This window comes from Clupea harengus, chromosome 13, assembly GCF_900700415.2.
Source record: "Clupea harengus chromosome 13, Ch_v2.0.2, whole genome shotgun sequence".
NCBI lineage: Eukaryota > Metazoa > Chordata > Actinopteri > Clupeiformes > Clupeidae > Clupea > Clupea harengus.
The window spans coordinates 2,375,160-2,391,427 of NC_045164.1; the positions used below are offsets into that span (position 1 = coordinate 2,375,160).

General features: G+C 42.8%; 1 protein-coding gene across 2 annotated transcripts in view; it reads right to left on the minus strand.

Annotated features, from left to right (window-relative positions):
- Positions 1-8,032, minus strand: part of tasp1 (taspase, threonine aspartase, 1) — a 30,310-nt gene extending 22,278 nt beyond the window's left edge. The window contains exons 1-8 of one of the 2 annotated variants that reach the window (XM_012829923.3): positions 7,732-8,032; positions 6,958-7,170; positions 6,372-6,439; positions 5,266-5,334; positions 4,014-4,134; positions 2,850-2,934; positions 2,178-2,257; positions 60-160 (exon numbers count right to left, since the gene is read on the minus strand). In XM_012829923.3, coding sequence (XP_012685377.1) covers positions 60-160; positions 2,178-2,257; positions 2,850-2,934; positions 4,014-4,134; positions 5,266-5,334; positions 6,372-6,439; positions 6,958-7,087 — 654 coding nt within the window. In that variant the 5' untranslated portion in view covers positions 7,088-7,170; positions 7,732-8,032. Of the gene's footprint in view, positions 1-59; positions 161-2,177; positions 2,258-2,849; positions 2,935-4,013; positions 4,135-5,265; positions 5,335-6,371; positions 6,440-6,957 lie in introns of both variants that reach the window. The other variant, XM_042709517.1, reaches the window with a different exon arrangement.
- Between the last annotated feature and the right edge of the window lie 8,236 nt (positions 8,033-16,268).

Genomic DNA, 16,268 nt, shown 5'->3' on the forward strand with positions numbered 1-16,268 from the left:
AAACTAAAGGCAGGGGGAAGCAGTGATATTTGATTGTCCATATGTGGGGAGGCACTCACGTTTGATTGTCGCCCTCTTTTCACTTGACAGCGCTCTGTCTCCACCTTTTCTGCCAGCTCCATCTTCCTCTTGTTCCTTTTGTATGCTGACATACTGAACTCTAAAGGGGGGGGGGGGGGCAGACACAGAATCACGCTTCAGTACATACATACACACACAAACAAACACACACACACTCACACAATAGTACATCCCATTGTGGCACAAATGTTGCATTATCTCCTCCAATCGCGGATGACTGGGTTGCATCACACCCTCACACGCACCGAGACTCCTAACAGGAACATAATGGAGTTGTAATAAGTGCTTCACAGAATGGCACAGTCCTGGCCCCTCATTTCAAACATAAATTATAGCGCTCAAAGCGTGTGGTAGTAATCAATGGAGACTATTTGAAGCCTCAACAAAAAGCTCCCTGTAAAATGGGACATGTGTTACAACATCACAGAGTCATGATTTTGGCTCCAGATCATTTCCAGTACAGGCACGAAGAAAGGAAAGGGGGGGGGGGGGGGGGGGGGGGGGTGGAGTGTGGCAAGGCAACAGTGACTGCATGGGGCCATTCCGTTAAAGCATGAATGCCATTGTTTACAGAACCTTATGTTCCAAATCTTTTAATCAAAGAAAAAGTAATGAATTAAATCAGCGCAATTAAGACATTTAGGGAATTGGATGGAATGCAGTTAGGTTCATTGGGAAACAAACGGTGGAGCGTTCTGCGGGGAATTGGGTAACCAGATGAGCAAACATGTTTTACTGCTCCTGAATCATTCATCAATGGCTCAGAGAGGGAATGGCATAAAATTGCGTTCCAGTTAGTTTTTGGGTTTATAGCCTGCCCACGGCACCGAAAAAAGGCTTCCATACAGAGTGGCTGCTGTGTGTTTTGTTAAAACAGCAATTTTTTTTGTTTTAGGACACACTTCTCAAAAGAGAGGCATCCATTATGACAAGGTACTCAAATGTCTTTTTCATTGACCATCAACCTTTAGAAAAGTAATAATAAAATCCCCCATATTTTGAAACTCTTTTTGACAATATCTTCTCTATCGATATCTCTTATACAACTCTTACATCGATCTATTCTTTTTTTTCTGCCTGTGGAAGACTACGCTGAGCAGCAACAGACGGAAACATGTTGTGCTTGTAACACTACACAACTGTTTATCCTCAACACATCATGGGATCGTGCGACCTGCAACCTCCACTAGTCATCCAATATCTCGGACTGGGAAAAACGTGAAGAAAAAATATACATATATTTCATCCATATTTTTATGTTACATAAAACTGGCTGTGAGGATTAGCTTCACTTCTCTCTCCATGTTTTATGGGCGTGTGAGTTTGGCGTACTCTACTAAACTCGAACTGCAGGGCCACACACACAGCACAGGGAGAGCACGCAGCAACAGTCGCACACACACACACACACACACACACACACACACACACACACACACACACTAGACTGGTGGGAACTATCGCTCCCTCACACCAGTGTATGATGGCAGTGTGCTTCAGCATGAGCCATAATAATTATTACCGTCACTACTACAGAGGTAGCCATCAGACAAAGTAAACCGAACCGTAATGCCCTCAACATTAACTAATGCAAGCTGCTAATCCCTTTGGGAAGCACTCAGTACCACACGGTAGGCAAAAACCCAGCACCCCGAATGACTATTGCAAACGTGAATCCATGGAAGTGAACCCAGCAAGCTGTGCACCATAGCTGCATGGGCTTCCAACATTCTTGTTTTATGACACGGCAGAGTTTTCCATCATGAGGGTTTTTGAGGAGGCATAAAAGTATCTAAAGCCCTTCACATTTTCTCTTTGGAATGCTTTGAGTCCCCCGTAATCTCTAAATGATTGACTGTGGGTAACAAGCCATTTATTGTCAAAGAAAACATTTAGCTGGCCTATCCAGGGTAAATGCCGTGTGCTGATAATCTTTGTTGATATAAAGGCCTGCGCAATCCCCGGACCTGAGCATAGGGTGTTAGCTCACACTGATAATATGGGCGCTGACAGCAGTGTTCCAGCTGATTGTGTGAAAAAGCCTGTTCTGCGCTGCTCCGTGGTGCTGACTGAAAAACAAGACTGGTGATACTTACTGGTGGCCATCTTCTCCGAGGGGCACGGAGGGATGCCGTGACTCTCTGCCCACTGCTGTGCTCCTTTCCCCACTAGAAAGCTGACAGAGAAAGAAAAAAGAAATAGAAAGAGAGAGAAAAAACAGACAGAGAGAGAGAGAGAGAGAGAGAAGATGAAGAGTGAGCGAGGCAACACTGTTGGTCTTGGCAGTCCACTCATTTGCACTCAATTTGGAGACATTTAAAGCTCAGATGGCACAAAGGGACTGCTGACTGGGTGACAGAGATGGCAGGATGACGCGAGTATAACAAGTGTGGTGCAGACCTCAAAGTCCACGACACACGCAAACACCAAGAAGGACTAGACAGACAATGCCAAGAACACCACAAAAGAGTCTGGGTAAAATTCCCTGTGAAATCTTAGAGAAAGACTTTTCAGCACCACGTCGTGTTTCATTTCACAGCCGGATTCCCGCTTAAAGCTGGGAAGGCGTGTGTATGTATGTGTGTGTGTGTGTGTGTGTGTGTGTGTGTGTGTGTGTGTGTGTGTGTGGTGTGTGTCTGTGTGTGTGTGTGTGTGTGTGTGTGTGTTTGTGTGTGTGTGTCTGTGTGTGCGTGTGTGCGTATGCGTGCGTGTGTACATTGGCGACGTGTTAGTAAACAGACGAGACAACGGCAGATGGGAATCATCACCAGGGGGGTATCCTGCCAGCGGACAGCTTGCCCTTCTGAGCTTCACTCAGCAGTGTCCTCGCCACCAGCACTGGGTTCTTGATCCCTGTGGGGAACATTAGAACATAGGCTCACACTCTAATGCTGTAGAGATCAGTTCAAATATGAAATGACCAATGTCATCATTAGCCACTGTCAACATGAATCGAGGCAAAATTATTTGGTGTAAATAATGTATTGACTTAGCAAAATTATTAATTTATTTACTTAAACTTCTAACTTCCTTAGAAAAGGGCTCTGCACAAACATAGTACAGAGAAACATTAAGAGGGACAAAAAGCATGTTGAGAGCCAAGCTTGTGGAAACTCTTGTGGAAAGGGAGACAGTTCGAGTCATCAGTTCTCCTCTCTACTACCACTCTCTCTCTGCAGGTACTGCAATGCACCCTTTAACAAATATGGCACACTCTCTCCCAACCAGAGCTTGGCCTGCCGTCCAATTTGTACCAAGTCAGAAAGGAAGTCTTTCAGGAAAAAGCAGAACCTCATGCTCTGGAGAGCCGGCTTACTGAATAATACAATTTTATTGTATTATTATAGTTAGTTTTTAATATGTTGGCACTTTGAGATTCTTTTGAATGAAGGGTGCATTACAAATAAAATAAATTATTATTATTATTATTACTGAACCGTCGCCAAGAACCATTCGTTTTGTCATTTTCATGGCTGACGGCTGCATCATGCTGACTAAAACAAACAATCTGGTGTCTCATCCATTCCAGCTTTACTGTGACATGCCTAACTTCTTCTCTTGGCACTGGACCATATGATGTAATTCACCTAATGTACAAGGCACATCCATGCAGGGTGCACTGTAAACACTGACCCATGTGACCCTTGTTGAAAAGGGAAAGAACACTGTGGTAGTGTTCTACATCACTACAGAGCCAGCTGGTAGAGATTTGTAAATAATAAAATAATGACTAGTCAACTGACTTCTACATGTTGTTGTTTTGTTTTCCTCTTTGGGACTTTCTGTCTTTATTTAGATAGGACAGTGAAGGGAGGTGGGTGGGGGTGGGGGTGGGGGATTTGGGAGTGGGATCAGAGGATGCTACCACTTGTGCCACAGCTCACCCCATTTCTTTGTCTTGTTTTGTTTTTCAGTCAGCAGGCAACACTCACCACTTAAGGCTCCAACAGCTCCATAATGCAAAGTCTTGCCATCCATGATGCTGGCATCGCATTCAATCTCCCCCAGCAGGTTCAGATTTGAGCCCATCCCTGCATTAGTAAAAGGGGAGTCCTGAAAAAGACAAGGAGCGAGCACAGGTCAGGAACTTTACAGGTACGACCCCATATTTCAATCCCAAACACCTGCTTGTTAACCAGCACTACATGAACTTGCCATAAACTTGCACGGAAGAGACAGAGGTGGCTGTGCTAACCCTAACCTGAGAAATGACTGAGCACAGCTGTCTCTGGACTTCTTATTTACCGCCTTGAGCACTGAATAATCTATTCAGGCCTTGGACTTTCTGAGAACTGGGGCTTCTCTGAGAAGCTTAAACTTCTGTTTTGGAGTTTACTCTGGCTGAGACCGAGATGCTGAGAAAATAGTATTGTTGCTGTTTGGCCAGCTTTAAGCGAAACAATGCTCTTGAGTTATTTTTCCAACAGAGTTGGGCTATTGACTGCATGAAAGAAATGTGTGATTCTTCAGGCAAAGTTTAGCCATATAGCCTACTTTTACAGCAGTAATTAGAGCATATCATGTGCAACCTTCAGCTAATTGAGTTGCTGTGACCACCTAATTCTAATGTATTTGGTATTTCCTGCTACAGCAGGTCAAAATAAACAATGAATTGTTTTCTTAACTCTGGCTAAGTAGATATTGTATTGCTTTAAGGTACTATGCATATAAAACCTTTGAACTCCAACAACGAACACTTACATTTTATTTTATTAAGAGTACAAATATTAACTTCATAAGACAAAAGAAATGCTTGTGCACAAGCATATAGATAGCAGTAGAGCAACTAAGCCACTAGTCTTTAACTCATGTAAGTTATGGTTTGTGTTGTGACCCCCTTAGTCACATTACACACATGCATGATGCCCCAAAATGATCCCATTACACCAATATATACACTACCAGCCAAAAGTTTGGGGTCACTTAGAAATGTCCTTGTTTTCGAAAGAAAAGCAGAAGAAGGAAGTTTGAATGACCAAATCATTATTTCAATAAAAAAATATTATTTCTAACCGTGTCAGTGACTACATTTCCTATTAATGTTGCTATATTTCCTATTCAAACTAATTTCATGTAATTTCATTCATGAACTTTCTACGTGACCCCAAACTTTTGAACGATAGTATAAAGCATGTATTTATCGGTGCCAAGAGAGATGAAGGTACAGTGGAAGAATAGATGTACCTCAAGTTCAATGAGAGCTGCAGTTACTGCCTCCACTGCCTGTGCTCCAGCCTTCAGTCTATCCACTGCCTAAAACAGACCAGCAAAGTTTACATACTTCACCCAGAATGAAAACACGGAGTACACAAAGACAAATATCCAGCTCTTGGCATTACAGGAGAGATTCCTGAAGGTGTGAATTCAACAACATGTTAGGATGGCATTCCAATCACATACCCAAAGCATAAAGCAATAATCAAGAGAACACACACACACACACACACACACACACACACACACACACACACACACACACACACACACACACACACACAAAAATCTGTGAGAGCAATAATCCTAGCTGAGGAGCAGAACATTTAATAAAACTGTCCACCAGGAAAAAAAATAAATAAACACCTTAATCAGAAATGTGTCTGTGATATAATGGTTCAGCTTTAGGCGTGCAGTTGCTGCGGCCTGCTCTGAAGGCTTCTCCTCCCACGGCCGTGTCATGTTATCAACACATAGCTCACATTCCCTGGCACAGGGCTCTAGCCTGCACTTCAACCGCTACCCCCCCCCCCCCTCTCCCCCACCCCACCCTTTCATCCTGCACTCTGCCGCGACTTCAGAGCACCGCACTGTGCAACATGACACATAACCCAGAGGCTTCATATTGTCTTCATCACATGCCTCAGTATGGCGGTGACCTGGCTGAAGCACGGCTAATGAAGTGGTGGCCAAGACATTGTCCTGCCAAATGGAGATGAATGAGTGAGAAGAGGTCATAGTCATTTAGGGGCAAGCGGGAAAACCATAGATAATAAAGATGTCCACTGACAACCTAAGGGTGTCATTACGATCTAAATTTCGATGATCTACTCTCAACATTGTCCTGTGTAGTGACCTTTGCAAATGCAGTAACGTTGGACCTCAAATGAGAGTGACTAAAAACAAAAATTTAACGAAAATCTCTTCATGCAGAGGCTTGAACCAAATGCGTATCTGCCTGGAATGCATGTTGAAATTATTTATGACAATGCTGAGACAAAACCAGTGATACAGAAAGACTTGGAGTTACACTGGCTCTTTCACCAGAGCAGGGAATCGAGACTGTTTCAACTTACTTTCTGGCATGCCCTCTTGCAGACATGCTTATATTCCTTGGCTTTTGACTCCGAGTGATACCCTGCCCCTGGAGAAAGAAAAGAAACTAGTTAAAACATTTCTATCTCGCGAATTTCACAGAAGACAAACATTATGCTACTGTAGACCTGGAACTGACATTCATTAATACAGAAATAACAATGGCTATTTCTGGCAAGGATATTTCTTTACAGAGATCCTGGTTGATAAGGATAATGAGTGAAAGATTGGTCCAATTAGTCCATCAGTGGTTTACAACAGTTGACTGTTTAAAGAAATGAACACAATTCCTAGACTTTTGATATGATATTAGCTGAAACATATGCCAGGTAAGTAGCTATACCATTAAGGCCTGAAGGGAGTAGACCTAATCAGTGGCAAATCATTATTTATCATTCAGATCAAAAGCATCTATTTTTAAGTTTTTGTCCCCACATAAGTCACTATCTTGATAACTATAACTGTAACTAAGAAAATGAATAACCAGGATATCAAGCCAAAGGGATTTCTCAACATTGCTGGTACAGAGAAGCAGCCTTTTTGATGAGTGCGTGAATGTCAACAAACCTGCATGCACCAACACAAAACCCACGGCCTTTCCTTCTGCACTTGGAATAGAGTTGTGTGGTGGTGACCCTGAATTGGCCGGTGGAAGAGAGTCCTGACGACCCTCTGCCGAGCTTAAAGTGTTCTCCATGGCCTGATGCTTCCAGAGTGAACGACATCATGATGTGGCATTCTCAGGAGGTGGACATGCTGGCTGTCAGTCAGCTGAAGCAGCTTGGATGAAAGATCGGAGGAGTAAACTGCTGAGAAAGCGATTTCCCGAACTGCTGGTTGATTTACCTAAATTGAAGTTAGAGTATGATAACTGCCTTCAACTAAGACCGCGCCATGAATACTCAATGCAACTGCAGCGTTATGACAAACTTTCATAGTATAAGCACCTAGTTCTCTAACCAAACGGATCAGGATAAGTACGTTAACAATGAGGGTGTCAGTGAGCAGGTCATGTTATATGATACAGATAATCTACGCCTGTTGTGGTTTTCACAACGTTTACACTGTGTGGAGATTATCGTATTATACGATAAACCTACAATACAAGACTAAACCTGGGTGATTTGGTAAAGGATAGACGGCTAGGTTTAGCTAATACTATTTATCAGTTGTAGCAACATGCACTTCTTGTCGTTTTCAGCGCTCAATGTTCTGGTTTAATAACTAGCCAGCACTATGTACATCTCAAACAACATGCAGAATATGCTTTCGATAACTGTGTAAATCGGTGTCTCATTTTTACGATTTTAACGTTGTGCGAATCAGAATGGTAAGACTTACACGACAGCAAACTTTAGCTAACGTTAGCTTGCTATGCTTGCGTAGGCTAGCTGAAACGCTAACTGGCCACAAACAGTACCACGGACATGTTTGATTCACGTAGAGAGTAAAATAGGCACAAGGGGCAAGTTATCAGTAATAGCTGAGCAGTGATCTGAAATTTCAGGAAACAGTAGTGCACGATGTAACTTAGAATTATCGTTCCACTTTTGCTTCAGAACTCTTCCAAAACACTAGCATGAAATCACTTCCTAGTCCACCGTGGTTACGCGAAATCACGTGATTGGATCTCCGCCTCTTGACAAATGAGTCGCATCAGTGAATCTCGTTAGTGGGTGCAGTGCCTCTGACATTCTGCAGTAGTAGCCTACTTTGATGCCCCACTTTTCAAATTTGACAAAAGAAGGTAGGCTATATGATAGCTCATCGTTCGGCTGACATTGAATTATCTTGTAAAATCCTTATCCGGGTTCTTCCCTAATATCATCTTTGGGCATTGATGTTGAGAGACATGTCAGCCTTTAAAAGGTTCTCTTAAGTTAGAATGGGATGGATTTCTCATTAATGAGTATGTGAGTCATTAGATTAGGATTTATTGTAGTAGTTGAAATTGTAAATTTGCGTGTGTAGGCTATGCACGTGATTCATAACTATAGGTAGGTATAGGAGGTATAGGAGCCTCCGTTGCCGCACCACCAGACTCAGAAATAGCTTCATACACCAAGCTGTCAGGAAGCTAAATTCTCTCCCCTCACTCCCCCCAGCCATATCCGTCAGTCTGACATGAGGCTGAACCCCCCCCCCCCCCCAAAAAATCACTCAGGACTCTGCAACAAAACTGTTTCTTGCACTTTTATCACTTATGTTTACCATAACCACTTACTGTTATACTTGCACTGCCAATGTAACAAATACATCTCACAGGATCTTTTTTGCTGCCTTTTTTGCACTACCATAACCTCACTTTAAAGTAAACTTATGCTGCTGTACATGTATCTGTATGTTTATATCTATATCTATATGTATATCTATATGTAGGACATGTCTTGTCTTATCTGTTGTTGTGCGTGTGCACTTTATATGTTTCACCGTGGGAGAGTGGGAAACGTTTTTTCGATTCCTTTGTATGTCTTAACATGCAAAGTAATTGACAATAAAGCTACTTTGACTTTGACTTTGACTTTGATAACTTCTTCTGACAAACGCTTGGGTCCAATGTGATCTACATAAATCTGAGCACAAAAAGATAAGAGGAACACTCCTAAATAGCAATGACCTTTTAGCCGGGTCCGCATAAAAAACCCTGAAGTTCACACTCAGACTATGGGCCAGATCCGCACCAGATACAGGTTTCATCTAAAACATTCCAGCTGCACAGTGTAGTCAACCGAAAGCCCCATGGCGTCGTTTTGTTATCTTTACTATGGGAGCGTAAACGGAGTATTAAACGAGAGCTGGGACAAGAATCAAGCATGTAAAAACAAAAAAAATACTGTGGTGAATAAAGCTGTTAATTATCACGAGATATGAGAATCGGATCGATTTTTTAGATGGCTCGCTCTCACTAAAGTTTTGAACGCTCATTTAAGTTTTCATCTGTCTCTCTCATAGACATAAGAAACATATTCCTATGTCCATGGTCCAAATCCGACGCAAATCTTACCAGACGATGTGGGCCTACGTTTGGACTAAAGAATGTGTCCGTTTGTCGGATCTGGTCCAGATGTTATGATTAGGTGCGGATGGTGCAGATCTGACCTGAAATGGAAGACAAACTCATCTATTCTAATGTCATCAAGCAAACTCACCAGAGGATGTTCTTCCTCAGACTGCTCCAGAAGATGACCATCTCCGTGAAACTTCACACTCCGTTCTACAGAGTCACCATTGAGAGTGTCCTCGCCTCCTCCATCACTGTGTGGTACCTCACATCTCCTGTACACACCAAACACAGACAGCCGCCTCACAGGCCAGGAACAGGTGCCCATGAGTGTTCAACACGATGCCAGAGCGAGGAAGGATAGTTGCGGACCCATCACACCCGGCTCACCTATCCTAGCTCCCACCTCATCCCCAACCACCCACCATGCATCATTGCCAAAATGACTAATGTAATGGTACTGAAGGTAATGACTAAAAAGTGGCTACAAACTGGTATACTATATTGGTATACCATCATGTAAGGAAAAGGTTTCAAGTTTCCATGCAGAGAATTTTGTGAACAGGTTGCAGTGAGCCCAAAGAGCGAGGCTTGTTCCACTTTGTCCTATTATCTGCTTCCAGTTCATTACCCTGAGAGAGATGATATCGGTTCCTCCACATCTGGCATCACTTAGTTCAGAAATAAGTTTGCTACATCTTATTTACTTTAAACACATGGCCTCACCTCCATGTGAAGTAAATGGATGTTGGCATCCAAAAGGTACTTACTGTATACTCTGAACCAGGGGGTGGTGTGTGGTGTGTGTATGATGGGGAATGAGCAGTGCTGTAGTGTTGTACTAGAGTAAACCTGCACCAGCAAAAATGCTAAATCAAAGATCTTTTACCGTTTGAATGATACATGTTATACAAGTTTCATAAATGCTTCGTAAAGTAACAAGCATGTGTTGAGCCTGCAGTATACGGTGCATTCTGTGAAACTCTCCATTAAGTGAAAAAGATTCATCCGCTGGACCATTTCCATCTAGCAAAAACAATTGCATGACTAACTTCCACACATCCTCTCACACAGTTACAAGCCTGTGGACATGAGATAATAACAGGGAGAGAATACACAATAGGCTCATTGAAACAGCAGTGCAGTCAGCAATGGAGCGAGACTGGAGAGACAAGCCCCTGCTGGGAGTCGTACTTGTCAGTCAGTTGCTCATTAAATCACATGTTATTAGCCTTCTCTTCTGTCCTGCACCCTCATTCATAAGCTATTGGGGCGGTGTATAGTCTGTTCTGTTCCAGGCATGCCCTGCAGGATGCATCGTCTCTTTCTGTGACTCAGTGTGGTAGGCCTGAGCACCAGTAGGCAAAGGAAGCACACAATTGGGGATTCCCCATTGAGCCTAGACATAAGAATGAATATTTTATGGCCTGTAGTACCTTAGGAGGAGACCATATAAAAGTGGAGGGGAGATGAGTCATTATATTAATGGTGGCAGCCTCGACCTTAGCTGGATTATATTATGAGTGTAAAAATTTGTTTGTGGTTAATTCTGTTATATTCGAAAATGAGGTTTGCAGTGTTCTCATGGTTGACGGACTCAGATGGCATTCCACATAAAGTCACGGCCCTCATTAATTTGTTGTTTTCTCTTTATTTTGGCATTTCCCACACTCCCCCTTCCCCCCTCCCCCTTTAAAACAGCTGAGGTTACCATGTGCTGTTTCTGATAGCACCAGTGCATTCTGTGATAGTGAAAAGTGTGCAAACTCATTAAAACACAGCTGTAATTCAATAATAAACAAAAGTGCTGCATTGTCTAGACCAGCTGCTAAACTATCATAAGATCAATGCACCGCGTGATCATCTCATGGTCAGTGATCTCATGCAATATGAGCAGTTTGTCATCGTGCGAGAAGTTGTTTGTAGCCATTACCCAGTGTACCTCATTTAGTCTCAACATGGATTCTCATAGCGAAACAATTAGTCGAGTTCGTAGATAATGTCCAGCATCTGGAGAACATGGGAGCAATCTATTATGGATCAGAGTTCAAATGTACGCACTTGTTCAAGAAAAAAGATTAGCGAGTCTTCATCTATTCAGAATGCTCATATAGTCGTCATTGTTTGGAAATCCTATTGAGGATTGAAGATGATTTATTACAGTATAATGAGAGAACCTGGCTACAAAGTAATACAAGTGTGTAGCAACTCGAGATTGCAATCATAAGGGGACAGGGGGTGGATAAACAAATCATTTCAAAATGTACAGACGAACATCCTCTGCTTTTATCTCCTGGTGGTTTGCAGGAGCGATACAACAACTCTGATATAATCGCACTCACAAATCCAAACACTCTCCTGCAGCATATGTCTTGTCAGTCACACATATACTGTGTATCCCACCCAAACCATTGCAGTGATCAAAAGTGTCATGGCTGGTGCACAAACAAGTTTGTTTTTCTTTAATCATATTCAAAGGATAATGATGTTTGCTTTGGCTCTCTAAGGATGGACATGAAAGCAGGCCTATTGCTGATTAAAGTGATTTTTTTGTCTGAGACAGAGAGGGGGGCGGAGTAGAGTGTGAGTGTGTAGAGTGTGTGTAGTAGAGTGTGAGTGTGTAGAGTGTATGTAGTAGAGTGTGTGTAGTAGAGTGTGTGTGTGAGTGTTAAAAAAAACGGCACAGGAGTTTCTACATTTCTGTAGCTGTAATATAGGGCTTGACCAGTAAGGATTGACTGTATGGCATGTCAAAAGTTTTAGCCGCTTAAAATCGTTTCTTTCATGTTTGAATAATGTCAAGAATAGTTTTGAATCAGATACCAAATAATGATTGAGACAGTTTTGTTCAGATTGAGGCTGAGGTTATATCTGCGAGTCACTCAGTTGAATGGCTGCTACATTTTCCAGGAGAGGCTTGAGTCATTTGCCAGCTTGTGTGCTTCCTTATGGTCATTTACATTTCTACACGCTGTCAATAAAGTGATCTCATTCAGTCACTTTTATATCACATAAACTCTAGTTTCAATAAAAATGGTTTTACATGATAATATATTATACAATTGTGATGAATTAGTATGATTTAGTAATATCTGATTTTGATGACGTATTCATTGAGCATTTACTAGGCATTGTCATATTTGTCATATATTTTTTTTTGTTCTATGACTTATTCCATTTAATCGTTGTGCATTTGTCAGTGTTTCCTTTCTTTTTCTCTATTACACCCATAGACACATGCCTCCCAGGAGATGTAATGTTAAGCTCGAAAAACAATGCCAGGTAGTTAACATTTTACAACATAAAACTACGTTATATACGATTTCATGGAAAAAAGACACACTCACATTCACACCTTTGTTGGTTTACCCATAGCTGTAAACATGTCATAATGTGCCATTTTCCTTAGCCTTCAGGAAACCTCCCATTTAGCCTTCAGCTTCTTAAGGCTCCACAGTTGAGAATTGAACTCTGAACAGACATGTGTACACATGTGAGTAATCGGGGAAGAGGAGAGGGGTGGGCAAACCAGCTCTGCGTCAAAGTCGTCCCTAAGGATGATGTTGACAGGAAAATGAGGGAGTATGGAGAAGTTTTGGAGCTGTCTGTCAACTGTGAGAGACTCTAAATGAAGCAGCCATGTGTCTCCTAAGCAGGCAGCCAAGGCCAGTTTTTTTTACACAACACGAGAAAGGTGTCACAGGACAGAGTAATACAATTTGTTCACTTCAGCCACATCAGTGAAAACACACACCAATAAGTGTCAAGTGAAATGCTTTCTTCTTCTATGATATTCACTGCACCAAACCCATTCTTAACATCAGGTATCTAGAATGTGCTGTGTTCATTACATACAGCTGTATTCAGCCTGTCCCAGAGCCTTTTGGGTTTCAAGGCTCTTTGCAAATCAACAATGTGCCTTCTGCAAGAAGACAAACACTACTTCCCATTAAAACCCTTCAAAGGCGCCATGTCTCAGGAGTCTAACTGTAGGATTTTTTTTTGTTAAACTGAGAGCATAAACAGTCAGGGCTGTTATGAATCATTCCGCCAGGGCAACCCCATTGGTTAGTGAGTTAAGCGTTAAATGGCTCCAGCACGTTGCTTTTTTTGTCACACTGCATCAGAGTGGCTGTCTAACTCTGCAGTGACTGGGCTGGGCAGACAAGAACTCGCTGTCGCTCAGCACACAACAGGAACCTGGTGCAGCTGAGCTAGGCCACGCTTCTCTAAGGTCTGAAGTGTAAAGCCTCCTCTGCTTACACAAGTGTAGCGACATGCTTAAACAAGAGCCGTGCCTTGTTGGAACAACGAACCCTGCAATAGTTTTCATAAGGGCTGGGGCTTTGTGCGGTTTTGTATGTTGTTGTGAGAAAATAACCATATCGGAAAAATACCGGATTTTCAGTCTCAAGAAAGAGATTTGTTTTGGCCATTGATCTCCTTCCCTCCCTCTTTTCTCTCTCTCTCTCTCTCTTTTTCTCTCTCTCACTCTCTCCTTGTTACTCTCTGTCTGTTTGTCTTTCTGCTTTCAAGCCATAGAACAGCTTGCAGCTGTGCGTCACTGGACTGTGATGTTCAAGGGGAGAAACTACAGAGGAGCCACACAGCCCAGTAAGCACTTTCAAAGGGACCTCGCGCAGCACCAGTAACTGTGCAGCATGAGACCAGCCTGGTGGGCAGCCTCCTCCTCCCCATCCCAGCACTCTGTAGTGGTTGTGTAGGGATTCACAAGCAGAAGGATTTCTGACAGGAAGATTGAGGTGGGGCTGGGGAGTGGGGACAGGAGTGTGTGATGGGGAGGGGGGGGGGGTTCAGCCCTCCCTACTCCAGCATCTGTCCTTCAAACAGAAAACACGTCTTTGTCATTATCATTTGGGAATCAGTCACAAATGTTTGGAGGGGGCACTAATATATTTATTTATTTATTTCGCTGAACATCTGATGAACATCTGCTCCTGTCTTTTTGCATGCAGGCTGGCTGAGGAGATGTGTCTTTGTCTTCCAGAATATTTATTTGGACATGCTCCCAGCAGGATTTCACATGCTTGCTGTGGATGAAAGGCACTTCATGTACCAGTTAATAACGTATTATGTGTGTCCTCATTCTCCCTAAATCGATATCACGGATATATATCCCAGACCTGTGGACCTCTGGGAATTTTTCACAATCAGCTTTCAGTGTGTGTCCAGCAACTGGAACCATGAAAAGCCTGAAACCGACCCATTCAGTCCATGGTGGAATCCTTCAGGCACAGGGTTTCAGTTTTAATCCACACATGTTTTTTTCATCTCACAGTTCAGGTTTTCTGTCATCATAACTGTCAGGTGGTGAGCTACCATGTAAACCTCAGATTGTGATATCGCCAAGCTTCCCCGCTACCGTGCCAAGTGCTTGCGATGATCAAATAGCGAAGCAAATCAAACAGTGAGCGGTCGTCTTTCGTGAAGGGTAGATCAATAACCTTCAGCCACATAAAATGAATGTGTTTTTAGCTAATGACAGATTGGCATTTTCAAAACAGACTGGTGGAAGATAAACAGCAGTGTATTTGACACTCTGAACAAAGAGTGCATAGATGTACTCCTTTTCAAATGATGCTTTTCATACTCCTCTTCCAAGGGATTAGTGACACAAACACTAGCAAAGATTGATTGAAGTTGAAATTAAATCAATTTGTGGTAATTGCAGTTATTATCATTAATGATAGCCTTCAGGGCTTGTTATATGTTGTCATAAATGTGGGAGGTATGATCTAAGTGTATTGTAATGCACCGTACATTGTTGTCATAATTGTGTTGCCATAAAACACATTACCAAGCATAACAAAACAAGATAAATGTATAGTTGCTATAGGCACATTCAGCCCACACAGATGTAGAAATATTGAATGGCATGGCAGGATCGTCTGCTCTCTTTCAGCGCAATCTCATGATAGCTGCTCCAACTGTCCTCATCCTGCCTTGCTTATTACATTTCCCTGCTTGAGAAATGTTGCCAAGAGGAACAAAGAAAACAAGAGATGGAGATGTTTTTCATTTGCTTTTTCTGTAATGGTTCTACAAAGCTTGCACACCGATAGTGTCTTTGAATGCGCTTTGTTTCCGCGATAGAAAAATCTAAGCTATTGCCTTCACCTGGGCGTTTGCTGTGCGGTGGAAGGTCCAGCTCAAGATGCGGTATTTAAAAGAACTCTAATTCTATCTGGCGCAGATTTTAATTTGTCACAAGATGAAAGGCATTCCAAAGCAGCCCATAGGGCCCAGAACCGATGCCCAGTGCCCAAGTGGGTTTGTGTAGCCAAGCTGTGTGTTGATCTGAAAGACTGAGTGAGTGACTGTGTGAATCTGTGAGTGACTGAGTGAATGTGTGTGCTGTGGGCATGACATGCTGCATTGTAAGGGCAAGAGTTACGGCTCTATTAGCACCCCTGTGTATGGAGCGTCTGCTCGGGCTTGAGTTTGCGAGCTTTCCCTTTCTCCACTCCTCCTTTGAAGTTGCCATTGCCATTTAGGTGAAGTATTTGCAGGGTCAGGGCTGCCAAGTCCACATCTGCGGCAACATCTTTTGGCTGCTCATCAAATGTGTCGCTGTCTAGAATGAACCTGCTAAAGAAAGACAGGAGCCATAACAATTCAGCCTGTGTGTGTTTGTGTGTGTGTGTGCGCGCACGTATGCGTGCGCGTGTGTGTGTGTGTGTAGAGAGAGAGAGAGAGAGCGAGAGAGAGAGAGAGAGAGAGAGAGAGAGAGAGAGAGAGTGAGTGAGTATGTGTGTGTGAATAAGTGCTTTTCCACTGCAGGAACTCTGGGAACTTCCCAAGTGACGTGAACTATCGACAGTGCATGCACTGTATATTTGACCTCTATATACAGTCA